The sequence below is a fragment of the Dendrobates tinctorius genome, unplaced genomic scaffold, assembly GCF_039654945.1.
Source record: "Dendrobates tinctorius isolate UK_male_01 unplaced genomic scaffold, ASM3965494v1 ptg000069l, whole genome shotgun sequence".
Lineage (NCBI taxonomy): Eukaryota > Metazoa > Chordata > Amphibia > Anura > Dendrobatidae > Dendrobates > Dendrobates tinctorius.
Genome location: NW_027361737.1, coordinates 19,465,880 through 19,490,669, shown reverse-complemented (window position 1 = coordinate 19,490,669; position 24,790 = coordinate 19,465,880). Strand labels below are relative to the sequence as shown.

Genomic DNA, 24,790 nt, shown 5'->3' with positions numbered 1-24,790 from the left:
ATATTCGTAACACAAAAATTCATGTTGGAGCCACTTGAAAAATTATATTTGGGTTTGATATTGCACCACGGCTCTTACACCTTGTTTCTCCAACTGTTGTCTTCGTATGGAGACCACTATTTACAGCGTACCTCTTTCTGGAGTTTTCCTATCAGAGATCATCCAGATGATGTACATGACAAACACTGGCCATAGCTTGCTGTATATAACCCAGCTGATCAGGAGAGCACACACTGGACCTGAAAATACAAGAAATGCCTTTACTAGAAAGACCTGAAAATAGGATCAATCACAAGTGCAGATAATACCGTTATAGCACAGCTCTCAGTGGATTCTGCCAGCCCGACAATGAATACCAGCACCGTGCATACTGTAGCATTGCTCCATTCACAGTTCTCCATAGTACAATCATGTAATGAGGTGGAACAGGGGCAGAGAACTCCTGTGCTAATGATCTGTGGATCCCCAGCAACATTTGTCACCTACAGTATCCTATTGATAGGCAAAAATTGTGAGAAAGCACTTTAATAGATATGAAACAGTCCACTAAGCTTGATTTGGCCAAAATAAACCATGACACAGCAGCCATGCTGGGCATCCACTATCGTCAGCAAGCTATAATAGAATTGATCTACTCTATTATTTCTAAACACTTTTTTTTTTTTCAGTGATTACTTTGTATCTCATTTTCACACTGCACCCACACAAAAATGATACACCATTTGAAAGGTAAACTTGCCCCCTTCAGCAAGAAAATAGCCAAACAAACCACACATCCACGATTTGATCACAAAATACAGTTTAAACATTAATTTTCATAAACCTGCAGTAAGGAAAAATGACCTGCAGGTGGCACCACAGTACCCCAAGGCACACTACCAACACATTTGTAAACATGCACTGCTTTTTCGCTCATTACTTCGCCCCACATACACAAATGATACACCATTTGAAAGGTAAACTTGCTCCCTTCAGCAATAAAATAGCCAAACAAACCACACATTCATGATTTTATCACTAAATAGTCTACCTCAAAAGGCACAAGCTGAAGGTTTTACAATGGCCCTCACAGTCCCCTGATCTGAACATCATTGAAAATTTGTGAATAGACCTTAAAATATCAGTGCATGCAAGATGACCCAGGAATCTCACAGAACTGAAAGAATTTTCCAAGGAAGACTGGATGAAAATCCCTCAAACAAGAATCGAAAAACACACTTGTGTGGCTACAAAAAGCATTTTCAAGTTTGGTATTTGCAAAGGGGGCGCTACTAGGTGCTAAGCACAGTGCCCAAACTGTTGCATTGGCACATTTTCGTTTTTGTAATTTTTAAATTATAAATAATCACAATATGTATATATTTAGCATAAAATACAAATGAAAAGTGTCATCTTTAACTTTAGTCCTTTCAGAGATCATTTCATCTTTAACTTGCTTAACTGTTCAAAATAAAAGTAATTTTGACCAGTGGTGCCCAAACTTTTACATGCCCCTGTAACAATAATGTATCCATTGTCATCCTTATATTTAGATGTGTTAGGAAAACTAAGAATGCTCTTGGCAGAATCATCTACACAAGAGTAGCATAGTGTGAAGAGGTCCACCAAGTTTGGGGAGATCCACCAGGTGCAGAGAGATCAACCAGGTGTTGAGCTGGGTGGACTTTCCCTTATGTGCCATGTTCTAGGGGGCATCAGCAAGGCACTTTGCTATAGGGTAATTAGATACATTGCTAGGGCAGCAAACGGAACCGTGTCCTTGAGCAACTTAAAATTCTAAGGGCTCGGAGACCCACAGTACTATTTGCTCAAAAATATTATGCTATTTGGATAGCAACAATCAATGCAAAATAAACACTCATAGCAAAAAGTCAGCTGTATTTTTAGCAGATTAATTTCAAGGGCGCTCTTCCTGACTTTCAGTGGCAGTGACAGTGACTGACATATGCATTGCGGATACATGGCAGCTATTAGTCATTAGTTAGCGGGGTAAGATGAGGTGAGGAGTGCTCACCTTATGAATAAAACAGATGCATAACTTGGAGTCCACTGTGTTCTGTCTTAGGCTAAGTTCGCATAAGCATATGCAGAAATTGTCTGCAATTTTTTGTGTGTAATCAAAATTCACAAAATGCCTAGCTCATTGGCAACCTCCAAATATCAAATCATCTCATAAAGAAATTAAGAAGTCATATTGCCATAAAAATACAAATTTTATTTCAATAGAATTTAAAAAGATACAACCAATCCATTTATACATTTAAAATATGGGGACAGCCAATGCAAAAAATAACGGTCATTGGAGTTATGAAAACAACCAGACTGCATGTACTGCTCATGGATAGGTAACCTGTACGTATAACATTCAAAAGCAGCCAGAAGGCCTACAAGAGTGCATAGTGTATATCACAACCAAAAAAATGGCTTTATATTTCCTATAAGTGAGTAAATGCTATGTACCGCATATAAAGCAGCCTGGAAGAAGTATCATGCGAAACGTGCGTCGGGGGGTGTCACGGCCTATTGGAGGTATGATATGTTATCATTTGGCTGCCTATTTTTACTTATTTGTTAATCTGCCCTTTAAACTTTAGTTTCCTATTATACCACTTGGGTTTTATTATGGATATTTGAATTTTGAGGCATCTTTTAACTTAGGCATTTAAGCTGAATGTCCCTAAATGGGGTTTGCATATAGATAAATTTGATTACTGGACATAGTATGTACTCTTTTATATTTACAGGTTGCTATATGCACTTTTATAGGCCTTTTTGGCTGCTTTATATACGGTACATAGCATTTACTCACTTATAGGTAATATAAAGCCATTTTTTTGGTTGTGATATACACTATGCACTCTTGTAGGCCTTCTGGCTGCTTTTGAATGTTATACGTACAGGTTACCTATCCATGAGCAGTACATGCAGTCTGGTAGTTTTCATAACTCCAATGACCGTTATTTTTTGCATTGGCTGTCCCCATATTTTAAATGTATAAACGGATTGGTTGTATCTTTTTTAAATTCTATTGAATAAAATTTGTATTTTTATGGCAATATGACTTCTTAATTTCTTTATGAGAGAAAATTTTTTTTTATCTGTGTAGGAACTCAAAAGCTACCATATATGGATGATCTTTATGGGATCTAATTATTTTAGTGCACCCATACACTTAAATATGCCTTTATGCACATATCCAATGTTTATTTCAGACACCTTTCTCCTGTTTTATTGTCATGTACCAACAATGGCTGCAGTATCTAGTATAAAAGACTCAGACATTTTCTGCATATTTTATTTTGCTTCATATCATTCGGTCCATGTGAAAAAACTTTTGTCACGACTCAGCTGTCAGGTGACCAGGGACCCCTTCCCTGTCCCTACCACTAGGGGGTGTGCCATGGCTCGCCCCATTTCCTGGGATACTTCTGAAGGTGAAGATGCCGGGGCCGCCATGCTTGCCTTATCTCCTGAGTTAAGGCCCCGTCCCACATAGCGATCTCGCTAGCAAGATCGCTGCTGAGTCACAAGTTTTGTGACACAACAGCGATCTCACCAGTGAGATCGCTGTGTGTGACAGCGATCAGCGACCGGCCCCCTTGCCGGTATCGCTGATCGCTCTTGGAAACCTCTGGACATTTCTTCCATCGCTGGTCTCCCGCTGGCCAGCACGCATCGCTGCGTGTGACAGCCGGGAGACCAGCGATCAGCTGGTAACTAACGTACACATTGGGTATCTAAGGGACGTGCGTCCCTTAGAAACCCGATGTGTACCTTAGTTACCAGCTCCCTGTATCAGCGTGCTGGTAACTAACGTGCTCGGCGTCGCTGTGCTGATCGCTGGTGAAGCTGCCTGTTTGACAGCTCACCAGCGATCCTGACAAGTTGATATCATTGTCGGGATCGCTGGTGAGTCGCTATGTGTGACTCCAGCTTTAGCCCACAGTCTGTTCTCTTCCCCCACCCAGGGAAGAGGGGTGCTAATGTGCACTGCAGCACACCAACCTGACAAATAAGGTAACACATAATTGAGGGTAACTGAAAATAGCAAGCATACAAGTATTACTTCACATATAAAAGAGGAATGCATCAGGGAGTTTAGGCTGGGGAAGAAAACAATGTAGAAAAGGAAAGGGAATTACCACAGTTACAAACCACGCAACAGTCACAGATAACTCCTCAAAAAGTCCTTCTCATAGGAACACCTCTCCTCCTAAGCCATGCAGTAAATGCTAGCTCTGACATGGTTTTGAATCAAGACCCAGATTATAAAGGGGAAAGGAGTGGCTAACTGAGCTCAGAGATTCTAACAAGGCCAAGTAACCCCTGTTCTGCCAAAAGACACACACACCATTAAAACAAAGGTGAAGTGCTTCTTCTCAGCGCATGGGTAGGAGCAATGTGGTCTTTTGGCTCCTCTTAGTTGCGGTAACCCCATGACATCTTTCATGTGAACAGTGCTATTGAATTACATTGGTCCAAGGGTTGGTTATGTGAGGTCAGTTTTTGTACAGACTGAACATGGACCGAAAATGTGGTCCTGTGAATATACCCTCAGGTTACATTAGACAAAATAGGATACCATGTTTAGGTGACTTAATCACTTGAAGATTTTATATTAACGTATCACTAAACTTAACCTGCTCTATAACTAATAACGAGAAAGATACAGTAAGTGGATTTAATGCATGTGTTATCATAGTTACCTAGTAGCAAAAATGTCAATATCCATTGTAAGACGCTCAGAGTCTGCAGGAACTCAGTGTATGAACAGTTGTGTTTCTGCCTCTCTTCTCTCTGCAACAATCAGAAAACAAGTCCTTAGATTTCAATGATCAAAACAGTTAAGGAAGGAAACAATAAAAAAATACATATCTCACATGGGATAAATCTTAGGCTGCTCCAGACCCATCACTCTGGTCGTCCTTGTCCCTTTGTTGATTTTCCTAGTGTGCCAAATACGTAAAAGGGTTTAAAATGGGCCCACCACCCTCTTAAAAAACATATGACTGTTGCCATATGAACCGCACCGTTACATGCTGAGTATTAAGATAGCCTTTAATGGTTGCTGTATATTACCATTGACAATTATGGCGGAGGTACCAAGTGCTATTAACTTGCAGATATAGGGTTAGTCTGAATGTTAACGTTCCAATGCTGTCGTGCCGCTTCACTGAAAGCCCCGCTGCCGAGGAGGAAATTAACTTTATTCCCCTCAGGAGCTGCCAGCTTTCAGTCAGAGGTGTGCCTGGAGCTGCTACAGTCATCATTCACAGTATTGGCTGTAAGCACGCTCCGACACTTAGAATCACAGCTAGCTCTGACGCAGTTGCGCTGCACCACGAGCTGTCAATTAAAGTGCCGAGAATGCTAACAGACACCGCTCACTTTGTACTAAGTGGCCACTCCATGCACGCCTCTAACAGAAAGCTGGCGGCTCCAGAGCGGAATAAAGTTTATTTTCTTCTGGTTAAGGTGGCCAAACAGGATTGGGATACTATTAACCTGGAGAAGAACCTTATATCTGCAGGTAAATACCATTTGGGCACTTAAGAGGTTCACTTTAATCTGAAGCAGAGTTACAAAGTGTGTAGTAATGAAGTGCTCCCATTTTGTAATATGTAACCTTCTATAATTGCGGCCACTTGGTAGCTAGCCTTGGAGGCAGTAATGAGAACTACAGTTTTGTCTATGCGGGTAGCTGCATATAAAGGGAACCTGTCAGCAGTTAGTTGGTTCCTTGTTGGATTCTGTTGCTAAAAGGGAGTCTGTCACCCCCTAAAGTGCAAATTGAACTTATTAAGCATTTATGAAGGGAATGTATCCCTATAAAAATCATACCACACATACATTTTAAGGTTATTTTTGCAGAAAAATCTAGTTTAATGCAAATGAGTGCTCCCAGTGCACCCTTGTTGTGGTCTATGGCTTGGTGCACGTTCATGTTAGGGCCAGTCCCTTGTCTTCATAGACAGCACTCATTTGGCAAGAGCAGGCACTATCTAAAACAATCCCATTTCTGAACTTGCGCACTGACATGGGAGCCCAGTTGTGCACGGACAATGCGAGCAAGCTCTTATGCCGGGCTCCAGCCTGTCCGCAAATCGCACACCACAAATCTTCAAGCCCTTTCCTCCTTTTTGAAGATGCTTGCTTGCTAAACTTTGATATAGCGAGCAATGTCCGCAGACAGGAAGAAGCCAAGCGTCAGAGTGCGCCCGCAGCCATATTGTGTCACGATTGCTTTGACACCGAGTGCGCCACTTGTCTCCTTCAATGTCAGTGTGCAAGCGCAGGAACAGGACTTAATTTTATACACCACTCGCTCTTACTAAGCGACTTTATCTGTCATGACAAGAGACTGGCCATAGGCCACGCCAAGGGGGGCACCAAATGCCTTCTTTTGCTTATTAAATAGAAGCAGATTTTTCTGAAAATATAAAGTTAAAGTGTATATATCTTCTTTGATTTTAAAAGGGACAAGGTCCCCTATACAAATGTTGGGGCAATTATTGCACTTTGAGGAAGACGGACTCTGTGAAGGACGAAGAACAATTCTCTTCATTCCTGAAATGTGCCCTCACCCTTGCATCCCCCCAAGGCCATAAAAAGCCATGCAGTGTTTATCTTTAATTAAAAACCAAGAACAAATCCTTTGAAGCTCATAAAACAAAGGTGCAAAATCCCCTGAAAACTACAGGCAAACTGAAGTCTTTTGTCTGACTTGAAACAAACCGATATACCTCGTCCTACGACAAATCACTGCAAGGCTATGAGGTATTGCATCTGGAAAATTACCTATAATAACAGAATGCAATATCTCTGAGCCTAGCCAAGCCCATCAGCCGAATCGGCGTTCCTTCCCCCATACGCCTGTGCCCGGCAGCCAATGGTAGCACTAGGGAGTTATAACGCGTAGCCACCCAGAATTACATACGGGAGGCATATTTGGACTTTATGCGCAGATAAAATCCAGCCAAATCCAGTGACAATGCTGCCATTCCATTCAGAGCTTCGGGCAGAAAGTTGTGGGCCATTCACGGTTCTGGACTGGAAATCATACTCTCAGAGATCGGAGGAGAGAGGCTGAACAAGCCCAGGAGTGGGTGCAGAGTGTGGGAGGAGCAGCCAAGGAGATAAGTGTCAGATCCTCATTTTGGAGACCATTTTTCTTCTGGCTGGAGGACCAGTTATTTGCCCTCGGTGCAGTTCCCTGATTGACCTGGGGCAAGTGGTGGCGCCAGAGAGCTGACCCCTGCTAGGTCCTTCTCTCCCCTCCCCCGAGGTGAGCGAAGTTGACCACCCCTTCCCCTGTGAGATCCCCACAGACTCCTTTTAATAGAATAATTCCCACAGATAACAATTGCTGAAAGGGGGTCTTTCAACCCAGGTTTTTCTGTTTGGATTATTGTTTTGAAGGTATACCACTTTATCTGTTAGAACCCTTCAATAACATGGCAGAAACAGTATGTGAGACTTGTTCTTAACAGGCAGCGCTCACCTCCTGGTGGGAATCCATCTGTTAGGCAGCTGTGGCTTTGGTCATACATCTGAAGATGCAAAGATCCACATAGGATATCAGCAGTACTGGAGGCCAGTAATCACATAATTATTGCTGAAAGAAAGAATTATGCTATTTAGTAACAATAAAATAACACTAACCCTGATCTTATCACTGACATGCTTGATAGGGAATTTTTATTGTGGGTCCCAACAGGGACAGTGATGAAAATGTCTGTACAGCAGTGCAGAATATTTAGGCGCTAAATAAATAAGCAAGATAATAAATAAAAAAAAAATAAAAAAATAAAAAAATAAAAAAAAAAAAAGCCAAAATATTTATTTTACAGATAAATAAAAAATCCTGTATGTATCTACCCTTATGATCAACAGCCAAAATTAGCGTCCTACTAAGGGCTCGCACACACCATTATCGGTCCGATTGCAATCTGACAAAATATTGGATTGCACTTCAAATGAAGCTAGTCTATGGTATCGAGCACATGTCTGATTTTGTCCAGTTCTGTCCGAGGATAAATAATCGCAGCATGTCAAAGTTTTGATCTGCACTCAGCCATGCAAACCTATGAGTCTGTTGAAATCATTGGACTACAGTATGCTTGGATGATATCCGATTTTCCGCGCACTGACACAATGGAGAAGATGGGGAAATTTTGTTCTCCATCTACACCTCATCCGAGAGAATTGGATCACACTATGACAAAGTGTCATTTACATAATCAGCCAGATTCTCTGGAATGAAAGAATCCCCTGCTGTGTGACCCTAGCCTAAACAAGAGGGCCAAAAAACATTGGATATTGCAACACTTCTTTTAGGCTAGTTTCACACTAGCGTTTTTGAGCGCAGCGACGGCCTGCGCACGGCCGCCGCTAAGCCCCACCCCTGCCACGCCTCCGCCGGTAGCTCCGCCTACCGGCGCATGCGCCCCCTATCTTTATCACTGGGGCGCAGGCCGTGCGCAGTATGCGTTTGGCGGCGCATGCGTCCTTTTGACGGTGCGCCGACCTGCGCCAAATGCAACCTGCTGCAGTTTGGATGCGCCGGCGCACCGTCAAAAAGGCGCATGCGCCGCCAAACGCATACTGCGCCCCCAGTGATAAAGATAGGGGGCGCATGCAGCGTCATGCGCCGGTAGGCGGAGCTACCGGCGGGGCTTAGCGGCGGCCGTGCGCAGGCCGTCGCTGCGCTCAAAAACGCTAGTGTGAAACTAGCCTTAATGGTATATAACAGTGCCTGATGAATCTTTGCTAAATTCAGTTGTTGCATTGTACGCAATACTCACTGCTGTATATCCATGTTGGTGTCACTAGATTTGTTAACTGGTGCAAGGTGTTATAGCATATAGATGTAGCCAGGCCCAATGCCTTTGATCATCTAACCTCCCCTGGTGTGCTGGCCAATTGCTAATTTATCCAAAACTAGTTTCCACAATCCCTCTCACCCGATCCTCTATCAGTCCTATAAACTTAGTAGCATCCTAAGGGTGCACGCGTGTGGGGTCTGGCACGTGTCCCCCTGCAGCAAAGCATCACTGCAGCTAAGTATCGAGAAGCTGCAGTTTATTTCAACGTCAGAATAAACCCAAAATATAGGGCCTAGATTAATGGTACTTCCCAATAAACATATCACCCAAAAAGATTAAGGAAGCATATGGCCATAAAATTACATAGCTTTATTAAAGTCAAAATCAAAAGACATACATATCCAATATGATACTACAAAGTGCATAGGTTATTCAATTATCCAAGCAGTAACATGCTTAGTGCTGCAGTATAATCAAAAAGGGGCATTACCACAAATCAAAAAATGGTAGCATGCTTAGTGCTGCAGTATAATCGACGAGACACTACCATAAATCTTGCACTATAGTGTGCAGAAACAATCATGTTAAGCACCTAGTATAATAGCAATGCCAACCCTAGGCTATTAAATAGCGGCAAAGAGATAGAGCTAATTGCTAGCATGTAAAAAATAACAGTGCCGCTATTACAGTGGGGCAAAAAAGTATTTAGTCAGTCAGCAATAGTGCAAGTTCCACCACTTAAAAAGATGAGAGGCGTCTGTAATTTACATCATAGGTAGACCTCAACTATGGGAGACAAACTGAGAAAAAAAAAAATCCAGAAAATCACATTGTCTGTTTTTTTTTCATTTTATTTGCATATTATGGTGGAAAATAAGTATTTGGTCAGAAACAAGCAATCAAGATTTCTGGCTCTCACAGACCTGTAACTTCTTCTTTAAGAGTCTCCTCTTTCCTCCACTCATTACCTGTAGTAATGGCACCTGTTTAAACTTATCAGTATAAAAAGACACCTGTGCACACCCTCAAACAGTCTGACTCCAACCTCCACTATGGTGAAGACCAAAGAGCTGTCAAAGGACACCAGAAACAAAATTGTAGCCCTGCACCAGGCTGGGAAGACTGAATCTGCAATAGCCAACCAGCTTGGAGTGAAGAAATCAACTGTGGGAGCAATAATTAGAAAATGGAAGACATACAAGACCACTGATAATCTCCCTCGATCTGGTGCTCCACGCAAAATCCCACCCCGTGGGGTCAGAATGATCACAAGAACGGTGAGCAAAAATCCCAGAACCACGCGGGGGGACCTAGTGAATGAACTGCAGAGCTGGGACCAATGTAACAAGGCCTACCTTAAGTAACACACTACGCCACCATGGACTCAGATCCTGCAGTGCCAGACGTGTCCCACTGCTTAAGCCTGTACATGTCCGGACCCGTCTGAAGTTTGCTAGAGAGCATTTGGATGATCCAGAGGAGTTTTGGGAGAATGTCCTATGGTCTGATGAAACCAAACTTGAACTGTTTGGTAGAAACACAACTTGTCGTGTTTGGAGGAAAAAGAATACTGAGTTGCATCCATCAAACACCATACCTACTGTAAAGCATGGTGGTGGAAACATCATGCTTTGGGGCTGTTTCTCTGCAAAGGGGCCAGGACGACTGATCCGGGTACATGAAAGAATGAATGGGGCCATGTATCGTGAGATTTTGAGTGCAAACCTCCTTCCATCAGCAAGGGCATTGAAGATGAAACTTGGCTGGGTCTTTCAACATGACAATGATCCAAAGCACACCGCCAGGGCAACGAAGGAGTGGCTTCGTAAGAAGCATTTCAAGGTCCTGGAGTGGCCTAGCCAGTCTCCAGATCTCAACCCTATAGAAAACCTTTGGAGGGAGTTGAAAGTCCATGTTGCCAAGCGAAAAGCCAAAAACATCACTGCTCTAGAGGAGATCTGCATGGAGGAATGGGCCAACATACCAACAACAGTGTGTGGCAACCTTGTGAAGACTTACAGAAAACGTTTGACCTCTGTCATTGCCAACAAAGGATATATCACAAAGTATTGAGATGAAATTTTGTTTCTGACCAAATACTTATTTTCCACCATAATATGCAAATAAAATGAAAAAAAACACAGACAATGTGATTTTCTGGATTTTTTTTTTCTCAGTTTGTCTCCCATAGTTGAGGTCTACCTATGATGTAAATTAGAGACGCCTCTCATCTTTTTAAGTGGTGGAACTTGCACTATTGCTGACTGACTAAATACTTTTTTGCCCCACTGTATATTAGACAGGTAGAGCTTGCAATGTGGCAATAGTTAAACACACACCGTGGAGTGGTCAGCATACTCTAAACTGGCATAGGTGCCTGTATAAATTGTCCATAGGACCCGTACATTGTACCGCTTCCACTCCCCATGCATATGTAAACAGCCCCAAATGCAAACATAAAAGAAACAGATGACCTTGCAGTATCCTGGTCCCCGACGTGTCTTTCACGTTAGCTTTGTCTCAGGGGGTAAGTGAGTATGGCTACGTGTCTATTGTGAGCTTATATACAATGTCTATTACCGTGGAATTACCTTTCACATGTGTAGATGCAGTGCCGTGGCTCCTGGCGTGTGACGTCATCCCAGGGTGCATCCACCAGCCGCTCAGCCACACCCCCATCCGGCACGTCAGGACGAGGAAGTAGATGAAACAAGCAGAGCGGGAAGCGTCTCCAGGCCAACGCACAACATTGCGAGGTAACGTCACTGGCCCCCTAGACACACCTCCGTTCTACGTCTTTACTAAATTCAATTGTTGCATTGTACGCAATACTCGCTGCTGTATATACATGTTGGGGTCACTAGAGATGTTATCTGGTGCAAGGTGTTATAGCATATAGATGTAGCCAGGCCCAATGCCTTTGATCATCTAACCTCCCCTGGTGTGCTGGCCAATTGCTAATTTAGCCAAAACCAGTTTCCACAATCCCTCTCACCGATCCTCTACTCAGTCCTATAAATTTAGTAGCATCCTAAGGGGTGCACGCATGTGGGGTCTGGCACGTGTACCCCTGCAGCAGTATCACTGCAGCTAAGTATTGAGAAGCTGCAGTTATTTCAACGTCAGGACCCCACACTATGTATTTGTCTCTTTTGGTATGTCTGCCGAGTAAGCACTTATTACTTGGACCTAACTTTTCTATTAACCCATCTTACTCCTTCCCCATGTTTACATATGCCCTTACAGTGTTTACTCCCTTAAGGGGGTTTTACACATAGCGATATCGCTAGCAATATCGCTAAAACGTCACTGATTTAGTGACGTTATAGCGATATCGCTACGTGTGATACTTACCTCCGACCGGCTCCCCTGCTGTCCATCGCTGATAGCGCGAGATCGGGCGGCTCCATTTCTCGTCGTCTGCTTACTGCTGTGACGACGAGCGACACGTGGAGGCGGGCGGGAGGACGTCAGGATCGCTGTGTGTGAAAGGTGAGTATCGTGCGCTGCGTTGCTGCTGCATCGCTGTGAGGTCTTTCTGTGTGAAAGCTCACTAGCGATCATTTAGCGGTGCACCAGCGATCCTGACCGGGTCGTATAGCTGGTGCATCGCTAAATGTAAAAGGGCCTTTAGACCTCAGTCCAGAGCCTCTCCCCTAGCCAAATCAGTTCTCATACTTTGCACTGATGAGAGCCAATAGCTCAAAACACCGTGTCTGCAAATTGAGATTCTGATTTGGCTTTTATCCTAAGTCATATTACAAGACTCGTTAAAGGGTTGATTGTGACTTGTAGGATCGCTACTACCAACAGGTGGCGCTATAGAGTTCAAGTCCTCGTTCTTTGAAGAGGCAATTTGCATGCTCCATTTATCCTCACTCTTCTTCGCTATCCCCAAACCCCAGCACCCTCTAACCAAATAATCATCTCCCCTTCCCTCCCCACCTGACTGCCTCTGCTGACCTGCTCCTCAACAGCAGATCTCTCCTAATAAAACATAAAACAAGCCGGTCACTCTCCCACTCTGCTTCTCCTCACTGCTGGCGACATATCTCCCAATCCTGGACCCCCACAGCTCATACCTCTCATTACTACCCCCTCCTACCACTTCCTATCTAATATGAACTACCACAATCTCTCCAACGTAAAACCTGTGCCCTTGATGCCCACTCCCCTGATCCCTCTCTCTGGAATGGCCGCTCCATCTGCAATAAGCTTCATGTGATTCATGACCTCTTTCTCGCAATCTTGCCTTCCTCGGTCTCACAGAAACATGGCTGTCACCCTCCGACACCGCCTCCCCTGCTGCGCTGTGTTACGGTGGCCTCCACTTCACCCACACTTCTCGCCCCGGCAACAGACATGGTGGAGGAGAGGGTCTTCTCCTTTCCACTAACCCAATCCCACCTCCACGCTCCCTTATCTTCCCCTTTTTTGAAGTCCACTCGGTCCGCATCTACTCTCCCTCCAACCTCCAAGTGGCCATCATATACCAACCTCCGGGCCCGGCCACTGCTTTTATTGACCAATTCTCTACCTGGCTTCTTCACTTTCTTTCCACTGACATTCCCACCATCATCATGGATGGCTTCAAAATCCCCACTGATACCCTTCAGTCAACAGCCTCCAAACTTACTTTATCTTTTGGACTTACTCAGTGGTCCTCCACAGCCACCCACACAGACGGACATACATTAGACCTGGTCTTCACCCGTCTCTGCTCTCTATCTAACTTCACCACCTCCCCTCGCCCTCTCTCTCTCTGACCACCATCTACTCACTTTCTCATCCCTGTCCTCCTCACCTGTCACCCATGTCTAGCAACATGCGCACCCCTGAAGAAACCTCGCACACCTAGACACCCACACGCTCTCTGACTCTATTCTACCACTGGCATCCATATCCTCAATCCACGACACAGACAGTGCCACTGCTTTCTACAATGCCACTCTCTCATCAGCTATTGACACGGCCGCCCTTCTCGTTCATGGCAGAGTGCGACATCAATAGACAACCCTGGCACAATAACATCACTAAAAAGCGTCGGCAAGCGTCCAGGGTTGCAGAGCGACGTTAGAAGAAAACAAATTCCCAAGATGATTTCACTGCATTCAAACAGGCAACACTCGCTTTCAAATCTGCCCTTACCTCTGCTAAACAGGCCTACTTTACAACCCTTGCATCTTCCCTATCCTACACCCTCAAACAGTTATTCAAAACTTAAACTCCTTCCTCCGCTCATCACTGCCACCTCCAACCTCCCTCAACTCTGCTGAGGACTTTGCCACACTCTTCAAAAATAAGATCGACCAAACAAGGCTAGTTTTAATTGTTCAACCACAACAACCTCTTTGTATAACAGACCAGTGTCCAAACCCCATAACGTCCCTCTCCAACATCACTGACGGGAAGCTTAATTGTCTCCTCTCCAAATCACTCCTCACCACTTTTGAACTAGACTCCATCCCACCTCCTCCCCAACCTCACCACCACACTTATCCCATCCCTAACCCACCTCTTCAACCTATCACTAACTTCTGGTACTTTCCCTTCTGCTTTCAAACATGCCACAATCACGCCTATCCTTAAAAAGCCAACCCTCGACCCAACCACTATATCCAGCTATCGCCCAATATCGCTGCTCCTTTTCGCTTCCAAACTCCTGGAGCAGCACGTCCACACTGAACTTTCCTCCCACCTCTCATCTAACTTGCTCTTTGTCAATCTACAATCTGGCTTCCGTCCCCATCATTCCACTGAGACTTCCCTGATCAAAATTACTAGCAACCTACTTACAGCCAAAGCTAACAGACAATACTCTATACTCCTCCTAGACCTGTCCTCTGCTTTTGACACAGTTGACCACTGCCACCTACTACAGATCCTCACCTCCTTTGGCATCAAAGACCTCGCCCTATACTGGATCGCCCCATACTTTTCCAACCACACATTCAGCGTCTCCCACACTACCTTCTCATCCTACCCGCTCTCTGTTGGAGTCCCCCAAAGCTCTGTTTTAGGACCCCTACTCTTCTCAATCTATACACTTCGTCTGGGACAACTCTGAGTCCATGGATTCCAGTACCACCTGTATGCTGATAACACTCAGATCTACCTCTCTGGCCCAGACGTCACCTCTCTGCTGTCCAGAATCCCGGAGTGTCTATCAGCCATATCCTCCTCCTTCTCCTCTTGCTTCTTCAAACTCAATGTGGACAAATCTGAACTCATCTTTCCTTCATCTCACAGATCTTCCTTACCTGATCTATCACAATTAATGACATCACGCTTTCCCCCATAATGGAAGTCCGCTGCCTCGGAGTAACCCCTGACTCTGCCCTGTCCTTCAAACAGCACATCCAAGCTCTTTCCACCTCCTGTCGCCTCCAGCATCTATCCTTTTCTGAACCCTCAATCTACTAAAATGCCCGTGCATGCCCTCATCATCTCCCGCCTCGACTACTGCAACATCCCTTTCTGTGGCCTCCCTGCTAACACTCTCACACCTCTCCAGTCCATCCTTAACTCTGCTGCCTGACTAATTCATCTCTCCTCGCTACTCCTCCGCTTGTCCTCTCTGCAAATCTCTTCACTGGCTCCCATTCCCTCAGCGTATCCAGTTCAAATTACTAATACTGACCTACAAAGCCATCCATAACCTGTTTCCTCCATATATCTCTGAACTAACCTCCCGATATCTTCGCTCATGTAATCTATGGTCCTCCCAAGTCCTCATTCTCTCCTCCACACTTATTCGCTCCTCACCTAATCGCATCCAAGACTTCTCCCGAATATCCCCCATCCTGTGGAATTCTGTGCTCCAACATGTCTGACTAGCAGCCACATTCGGATCCTTCAGACGGAACCTGAAAACCCACCTCTTCAACAAAGCTTACAGCCTGCAATGACCCCGCTGCCTACTCACCACTACCGGAGCTACCGCCTCACCAACACCGGAGCTGATGCCACCCCCCAACCTACAGTCTCATTCCCCACCATCCTATAGAATGTAAGTGTGGCGCCCCTTAGGCTCAGTCGCCACAGAGGTACTGCACTTTCTCCTAAGGTGTAGTGTCCCACCACCTAGGTAAGTTGGGAACTCCTTTCCACACTCCAACACTTGCATCCCACACAACAGGGTAGTTCTGCACATCCACAGTGAGGTGTCTCTCTCCTCCTAGACATTAGGAGTGCCTTGGTGGTTTCCTGCATGAACACTGGATGTGCTGGGAGGTGGGTGGAGTTAGTATAAAAGAGGGGGGGAAGGTTTAGAATTGGAAGTCGAGAGGGAGAGGGAGCTGACAGCAGGTCAGCCTGAGGGGAGTTCAAGGCGGAGGAAGGCAGTCAGTCAGGAGAGGCTGAGGACTGGTCTTAGTGGAACGAGCTCCTCAGAAGAGAGATAGAAGAGAGTGCTGCAGCTGCCTCAGTGATCTGAGCCAGCTGGCACGGGAAAGAGAAGAGAAAGACGTAGACCTGCAATCTAAGCTTCCATAAGAGAGAGAAGGAACAGTGCGGAACTAAGGAGTAAGAGAACAGAGAGGAGTTGTGGGTTGGAAGAGGAACCCTGCCATTAGGTTCTCAGCGCAAGGCCAGGGCCCGATCCCCGAGGTTGTATGGACACTTATGGTTCTGCAGCAGACACCGGTGGAGTAGTTGGCTGTAAATGCACTACTCCCATCCAAGACTTGGGACACAACAGCAACCGATTCGTGAGCCAGGGCTCTGAGAGGAGTCCCCGATAGAGGCTACAGCTGTCTGTCATACAAGTGACGTTCTAGGAACATCTGACAGGAGGAATTCCAGAGAAGTACGGTACTGGAGTTCTTCACATTAGAAGGCGCAATAGAGGAGTCGTTCAGGAAAGGCACATGTCGGTGGAGTGTTGGAGGAGAGGAGAACCCTGACTTGCCCGGGAGGTTGATTGTGTCTCTACCCCGGAGGACACGGCACGGAGGCAGGCACCAGTGGGTACCACGAACTGTGAGTAAAGCTTTGAAACTGCAAGCCCTGGTGTCCTCCATTCATTCGCCGTCAACACCGCTACATCTGGGTAACAGCATCTACACCATTCTGTGCCTCTCCTCACCCATTGCACCTACACTGCCCTGGGACTACAGCTCCACCTGTGGAGAGCTATACCATCTTTGCTGCACCACACCATCAGTCCCAGCGGATCTGCATGCAGCGTTGGCTTACCATCTACCTTGCCAAACACCACGGGTGGCATCACGAACTATTCAAATAAACTTTAACACCATCAACATCACCGCCATTGATATTGGGCGCCCAGGGCCACGGACTGGGTCACTGCTGCTGTGACACATCCCCCTGACACCGGCCCGGTACCGAGTACCCTGCTGCCCTGGGTGTGAGGGACGACCCATAAGCATGCAAGGGCAGGATCCTCTCCCCTCTGTATCAGTCTGTCATTGTTAGTTTGTTTACTGTAAGTGATATCTATAATTTGTATGTAACCGTTCTCATGTACAGCATCATGGCATCAATGGTGCTATATAAATAAATAATAGTATTGATTGTAAGCTTTCGAGCAGGACCCTCGCTCCTCTTAGTATCTGTTGATTTATGTATTATTGTTATTTGGTGCTGTCTTTTATGGTCTGCACAAGTCTCCTCTAAAATGTAAAGTGCTGCGGAATATGTTGGCACTATAGAAATAAAATTATTATTAATATAGAAGCCCAACAGAGATATGTCTGTATTAGAGATGGCTTTCTTGATATGGTGGTATTCTGGAGAGGTTTCATTATACCCCAATTCTGATAACCTTTCTGAGGTGTATATCCGGTCTTTTACATGCTTTTTTGGAACAGCTACATGATCACTATACTGATACAATCAAACTCATACATTGCCTTAGATCCCATCCCCTCATTAGCTGTAATGTGTTATTCAATACTCTAGACGATCCTGTGTATGACGCTCTACGTTGCATTGAGAAGATCTGTTCATCTCTATCCCGGGCCTTCAACTCATTAATCTAGAATCAAGGATGATTGTGAAGTAGTCCAGCTCAGCCTTATAACAGACTTCCCCACAGGCCACAGCAGTGGGATTAGCTCCCCCACCCTACCGAAGTCATTCACACAGAAACCTACCTCCCCCCCAGTAGGGGCAGACACTGGGCTGTAGTCCTGGGAGCGTGTCATTGGTAGGGGTCATCCACAGCTGTGCCCACACATGGTCCTGACCTGAATGTACCAGGGCAGATAGAGGTCTGGTACCCACACACTCACACATACAGGATGCAAGAAGGATCCCGATTTGCTGCTTTCTGCGGCTTCTGATTGGGCAGAGTGTTTTTTTTTTTCTATTCATCAGATGCCTAGCCGAAAAGAATTAACTCCTGCACAGCCAAAGCATGTGATAGGAAATAAAGACTGGACAGCAAATCTTCTGACGATGATGAAATCCGAGAAAGATCAGTGGAGGCTTCTGATTTGACAAATAAACTTAGTTGAACACTGGATTTACTATTTGTTGCTTAGAAATACATGATGTGCATGTTTTTTGCCGCTGATCTGCACTTAGCAAATTGAAACGCTATTGACATCATGACATGGGGCCCGTCGTTAATTTGCGGTGATTCTGCTCAAAATGCAATAAGTTGACAAAAAAAATTATTCCAAAGAATGGAAATAGATTTTACAATCTCTTAGAAATTGCAGCTACATAGACAACAATGCTTGTTAGGCTAGTGTGCTATTGTAAGAGGAATATGGACATAATTTATAGTAGTATGTCTGCGGTATCTTGTGCTACAGCTTCTCTGGTGCCACCTATTATGGTCGCTCGCCTGCCAGTCAATGTTTGACCCATTAAGGAGTCTAATCTTGAGCTTAGATTAGGGATTCAGCCAAACCAGAGGCCCCGTCTCACTAAGCAATCTCGGTAGCGAGATCGCTGCTGAGTCACAACTTTTGTGACGCAACAGCGATCTCACCAGCGAGATCGCTGTGTGTGACAGCGATCAGCCCCCCTGCCGGTATCGCTGATCGCTGGAAGAAACCTCTGGACATTTCTTTGGTCACTGGTCTCCCGCTGGCCAGCACGCATCGCTGTGTGTGACAGGCGGGAGACCAGCGATCAGGTGTAAAAAATAAAAAAAAAAATAAAAAATATAGTTATTCTCACCTTCCGATGTCCCGTTCAGCCATCCTGCCTCTCTCCACGCTCCGGTCCCAGTGATCCTTTGCATGAATGACCGCGAGACTTTGTTATCCCGCGAGACCGTGACATCTCGCGGTCATTCGTGCAAAGGATCACTGGGACCGGAGAGAGGCCTGATGGCTGAACGGGACGTCGGAAGGTGAGAATAACTATATTTTTTATTTTGATACTATTTTCTACAGCGATAGCCAGCGATGCCGGGCGCTCGGCATCGCTGTGCTGATCGCTGGTGAAGCTGTCTGTGTGACAGCTCACCAGCGATCACATAGCGACTTACCAGTGATCCTGACACCTTCATATCGGTGTCGGGATCGCTGGTGAGTCGCTTAGTGTGACGGGGCCTTTAGGCTAAATCCCTAGTCATGATTCAAGAAAAAAAAAAAAAAAAAAAAGAAAAAAAGTCTGAAAGAATGAGCGCTGCTGATCAGGCAATATGCATAAATAAAGAAATTCTAAAAAAAAAAAAAAAAAAGGAGCAGTGAACAAGAGAGACTAAAGGCCCCGTTACATTTAGTGATGTTCCAGCGATCCAGACCACGATACGACTTGGTCAGGATCGCTGGTGCATCGCTAAATGGTCGCTAGTGAGCTGCCAAACAGGCAGATCTCACTAGCGATGCAGCAGCAGTCGGCGGTCGAGCTCACCTGTCAGACGCGGCGAAGGTGACCATCTTCCGCCTGCGTCCATGGCTCGCTCGTCGGCGCCAGCAGGAAGCCGCCGCCGAGAAATGGACCAGGCCGATCTCGCGCGATCAGCGATAGCCAGCGGGGGAGCCGGTTGGAGGTGAGTATCACATGTAGCAATATCGCTAGTGATATCGCTGCTGCATCACAAAATGACGCTTTAGCGATATCGCTATGTGTAAAGGGCCCTTTAGGCTATGTACACACATTGCGTTTCTGCTGCGTTTCATCTCTCTGCCAGTTTTTTCATTCTGGTATGCGTCTCCTTTTTTAACAGCTTTTAATCTCTTGGGGGGGGGGGGGGGGAAGCATAAAAAACGCTCGTTTTTTTTTGTGCAAAAACACACAGAAAATGCATGGAAAACGTGCAGAAAAAACACGCGTTTTCTGGGAAGGAGTCCGGTTTTCATGCAGAAATTTTCTGCATACGTGTGCACATAGCCTAAGTGCTGTTCCCCGGCGGCTGGTGTTCAAGCTGGCTTTCATTCATTCTCCCCTGCTCTGCCACGATCAGTGCGAGCAAAGGAGAATGAATGTGAAACTGAACTCCTGGGATCTCTGTACCGTGGGAGAATGGAAGTGATGAGGTCACTGGGACAGAGCTTGAACTGCCGTGACCTCATCACTTGCATTTTTCCACAGTACTGAGGTCACAGGCGTTTAGGCCGGCAGCGAGCACAGGCTCAGTGACGTCACCGCTAGTTACTGAGCTTGCACCCGCTGCTTCTCATACATTCCCCAGTAGTTTACAGCCGGAGCGGTCACATTAGCACCGCTCTGGTTGTAAACTTATTAACCCCCGGATATGGATTACAGCAAGGGACTGAATGCCAGAGAGATATGGTATATTGTTGCTTTATTATTTTTAATTTTACTTCAGGAGATCGAGGGTGTCGCGTGGATTAGGAGTAAAATAAAGATGGGAAAATGTGTTTGTGGTTTTATTTCCTTAAGGCCCCGTCACAGCGATCTCGCTAGCGAGATCGCTGACTTTGTGACGCCACAGCGATCTCGCCAGAGAGATCGCTGTGATGGGGATCAGCGACGGGCCCCCCCCCGCTGGGTATCGCTGATCGTGCACTATCGTCCTGGGCCGTTTTTTGATCGCTGGTCTCCCGCTGGCCAGCGCGCATCGCTGCATGTGGCAGCAAGAGATCAGCGATGCTGGACGCTGGTTTCCAAGGTAAACAATGGGTATCCAAGTGCCGCGCGGCTCTTAAACTCTTTTTTTAGAGCTGTGTGTGTTTATTTAACCCTTTTAGTACTATAGGATTGACACCTCTCCATTACTAAGCCGGGCTTAATGTCACCTTACAATAGGAAAATGACATTACCCACCCATTACCCCACTTGCCACTGCTACAGGGCAAGTGGGAAAAACTGGGCAAAGCTCCAGAACTGGCTCATCTAATAGATGCACCTTTGATGGGCAGCTGGGGGCTGCTGTTTTTAAGCGGGGGGAGGCCAAAATCCATGACCGCTTACCAGCCTGAGAATAGCAACCCACACCTGTGAGTTTTGTCTGGTTTATTAAAAAAAGGGGGGACCCCACGTCGGGTTTTAATTTCATTCATTCTCCACTGTTCGCCGGCAGAGCAGGGGAGAATATAATGACAGGCGCGTTCAGCACCAGTCACCGGGGAACAGTGGCTTACAGTAGCGCTACTTCCCCAGCGGCCGTCTATGCACACGGAGGACAGTGTGCACTGTCCTCTGTGTGCGGCAAGTGTGTCTGTGAGAAAACGGACATGTCTGCGTGTTTTGCACACGGACACACGGTCTGTGAAAAAACACGCACATGTACTTAGACCCATTCATTTGAATGGGTCTGTGTGTGTCAGTGTCTCGGGTAAGCGAGAAAACAGTCACCACACGTATCGGAGACAATGACGTGTGAAAGGGCCTTACATGACATTTTAGAAGTATAAGTAGTAAACTGATCCATATGGAATGCAGACGCATGACGAGGCTGAAGTTGGTTTCATGCACATATATAACTGACAAGGTAGCTCAGATGGTAAAGTTCATAATACACAGGTATCACCAAGTGCTATAACAATTACGTAGAAAAAGGGGGGTACAAGGTATACATATATGTATATAGGCATGTGTCAGCATATAAAAGTGTAATAAGAATCAGTCCACGTTATGGAAAGTGCCAATGCTCAAGTAAAAGAGTTAAATAAAGTGCAAATACATATTAATAAGCTTCCGAAAAAGTACTATAAGATGGGCACTTCCCCCAACACAAGGAGTGTAAACATTGCAAAAATATACATTCATATTTCCCAGCCTTAACCCTCTAACATACATTTCACTGATAGGTTCCTCAGAAAGGGTATCCCCATGATTTAGACCACATTCACACGGTCAGTATTAGGTGAGTTTTTTACCTCAGTATGTGTAAGCCAAAACCAGGAGTGGGTGGTAAATACAGAAGTGGTGACGTGTTTCTATTAAACTTTTCCTCCGATTGTTCCTCCTGGTTTTGGCTTACAGATACTGAATGTGGCCTTATGGTTTCTCATATGCCTTGCATTGGTGGACTAACACCTTGCATTGTTCAGGCTTGTATGTTGGAAGCAAAGGAGGGGCGGGGGACCGATCAGCTGCTATAACTTCACATAAATCCCAGAGGCTGCAGCAGCAACAAAATTAAGTGGAGAGGAAGGAGCGGACGCTCAGCTGCAAACTAGGCCGGACGGGCCCTTCCTGTACATTTAGTTTTAATGTAGTCGCTGTGAAGCTGGAGACTCACAGCAGAAAGAGAGCTGCATGGTGTGTGGGGCGCCCCATCTGCACAGCCCTGTAGGTGGAGGGGAGCTCCGTGCTGTAGATACCAGACTTCACAGCATGCAGACAGTTCTCACATCGATCTGCACACAATGGATGACACGGGGGCTACTAGGGAGGGACAGATGTAACAAGGTGGTCCAGGGTGGTAGTCCCAGCCAAGTCAACTAAGCCATAGTCAGTATACACCCTTGTACAGAAATAGCCAGGACAAACGTATTCCAGACACTTCTGTAGTCCAACAAGGAGAACAATTAACAGAGGTAAATGAGGTATAAACACAGACTTCCTGCTCTCTCCTCCCTAGCCTCATCCATGGCCATACCCACAACATCCACGGCGGCCAAAAGAGGCAGCAGTCCGCCCCCGCCCAAATCTGGACGCCTGAAGTCCTTTCGACAGGGCTCTTACGTAATCCTAGGGCCCGTGTTTCTGTCCTTAGTCTGAGGCAACAGATTCTATTCCCCTCCTGGGGTCACAGCAAATGTGCCTGGGCTACTGACTGAGGAGCAGGAACTTCCTGCTCCTTTTCTGGCTGCTAGTCACACCTCTTAATTTAACCTGTACTTGCCCTGAACTAGTTAGGCCTGTTTCACACATCAGTTTTTTTGGTCAGTCAAAATCCGCTAAAATGGCAGATAACGGATCCGTTCCTGTACTGACCACAACGTTTGGCACCGGACCGTTATTTTAACGGATCCGTCAAAGGAAGAATTTTAAAGGAGGAGAGAGAGAGCATTTTTCAGCCGCCAGAACAGAGTTTAGGGTTAAATTTGCGGCTGAGTGAAGTCTTTCAGGCATGCGCAGTGACAAATGCGGATCCGGCCACCCGAAAAAACGTTGCATGGTCCGTTTGGGCATGTCAGCGGACGTCAAAATTTTGGCGGATCCGCAAAAAACACTGATCCAACGGATGGCCATCCGTCAAGATCCGCCGGTAATGCAACTCAATGGGAAAAAAAACGGATCCGCCAAGAAAAATGGCGGATCCGTTTTTCTTTGCAAAACGGCAGATTTTGACTGATGGACACAAACGGATGTGTGAAACAGGCCTTACCGTACATGTCAAATACAGGGACAACATAAGAGTACAGTGAAACAAGAAAAACACAGCCCATCATAGGAATACAACACTCAAACAATTAAACAGGTACAACATATTTTACATACAAAAAGGGTAACCCAGGTTCCGTGTGGGGAAGGGGCACACGATGGTCTCAGCCACTAGTGCTTAGAACTCAATGTAAATACCACCCATATCCACTGTCAGGGTCTGCACAAGCCCCTTATACAGTTACAGTGCAGTACACAGATTTTTATACATCACCCATAAAGACCTATAAACAGTTTCATGTGTTAATAATGGCAGTGGACACGGATGGGGTGCGTATGACAGAACGGATCAGAATAGTGAACACTGCAACTTTTTTTTTTTTTTTTACATACTATTGGTCCACAAATAAACATGATCATGTCAACTACATCATTTGCTTGCATTATTATATAGGTGATACTGCGACTGCTGTGTATAGTCACAGTATCACCTATATAATGTATATACAGCAGTTGCTATATAACCTATATAACGTATATACAGTAGTTTCAATGTGATATAGTCAGTCGCACTGTCTCATAAGTGATGTATCTACATCAGCCTCACTGTCTCCTATGTGATGTATCAATCCTAATTTAGTATATAGTATAATACTGTCTTAATTATATTAGAGTTGTGTGTATGTAATGTATACAGTGGGGCAAAAAAGTATTTAGTCAGTCAGCAATAGTGCAAGTTCCACCACTTAAAAAGATGAGAGGCGTCTGTAATTTACATCATAGGTAGACCTCAACTATGGGAGACAAACTGAGAAAAAAAAATCCAGAAAATCACATTGTCTGTTTTTTTTTCATTTTATTTGCATATTATGGTGGAAAATAAGTATTTGGTCAGAAACAAAATTTCATCTCAATACTTTGTGATATATCCTTTGTTGGCTATGACAGAGGTCAAACGTTTTCTGTAAGTCTTCACAAGGTTGCCACACACTGTTGTTGGTATGTTGGCCCATTCCTCCATGCAGATCTCCTCTAGAGCAGTGATGTTTTTGGCTTTTCGCTTGGCAACACGGACTTTCAACTCCCTCCAAAGGTTTTCTATAGGGTTGAGATCTGGAGACTGGCTAAGCCACTCCAGGACCTTGAAATGCTTCTTACGAAGCCACTCCTTCGTTGCCCTGGCGGTGTGCTTTGGATCATTGTCATGTTGAAAGACCCAGCCACGTTTCATCTTCAATGCCCTTGCT

General features: G+C 45.4%; 1 protein-coding gene across 6 annotated transcripts in view; it reads right to left on the bottom strand.

The window, feature by feature from the left end:
• The window catches only part of LOC141095240 (diacylglycerol O-acyltransferase 2-like), a 42,230-nt gene extending 19,195 nt beyond the window's left edge, over positions 1-23,035 (bottom strand). For 3 of the 6 annotated variants that reach the window (XM_073581135.1, XM_073581130.1, XM_073581134.1), the window contains exons 1-4: positions 22,902-23,035; positions 7,502-7,615; positions 4,707-4,797; positions 132-239 (exon numbers count right to left, since the gene is read on the bottom strand). In XM_073581135.1, coding sequence (XP_073437236.1) covers positions 132-239; positions 4,707-4,797; positions 7,502-7,519 — 217 coding nt within the window. In that variant the 5' untranslated portion in view covers positions 7,520-7,615; positions 22,902-23,035. Of the gene's footprint in view, positions 1-131; positions 240-4,706; positions 4,798-7,501; positions 7,616-17,941; positions 18,095-22,815 lie in introns of those variants that run through there. The other 3 variants (XM_073581131.1, XM_073581132.1, XM_073581133.1) reach the window with 3 other exon arrangements.
• Positions 23,036-24,790: the final 1,755 nt, after the last annotated feature.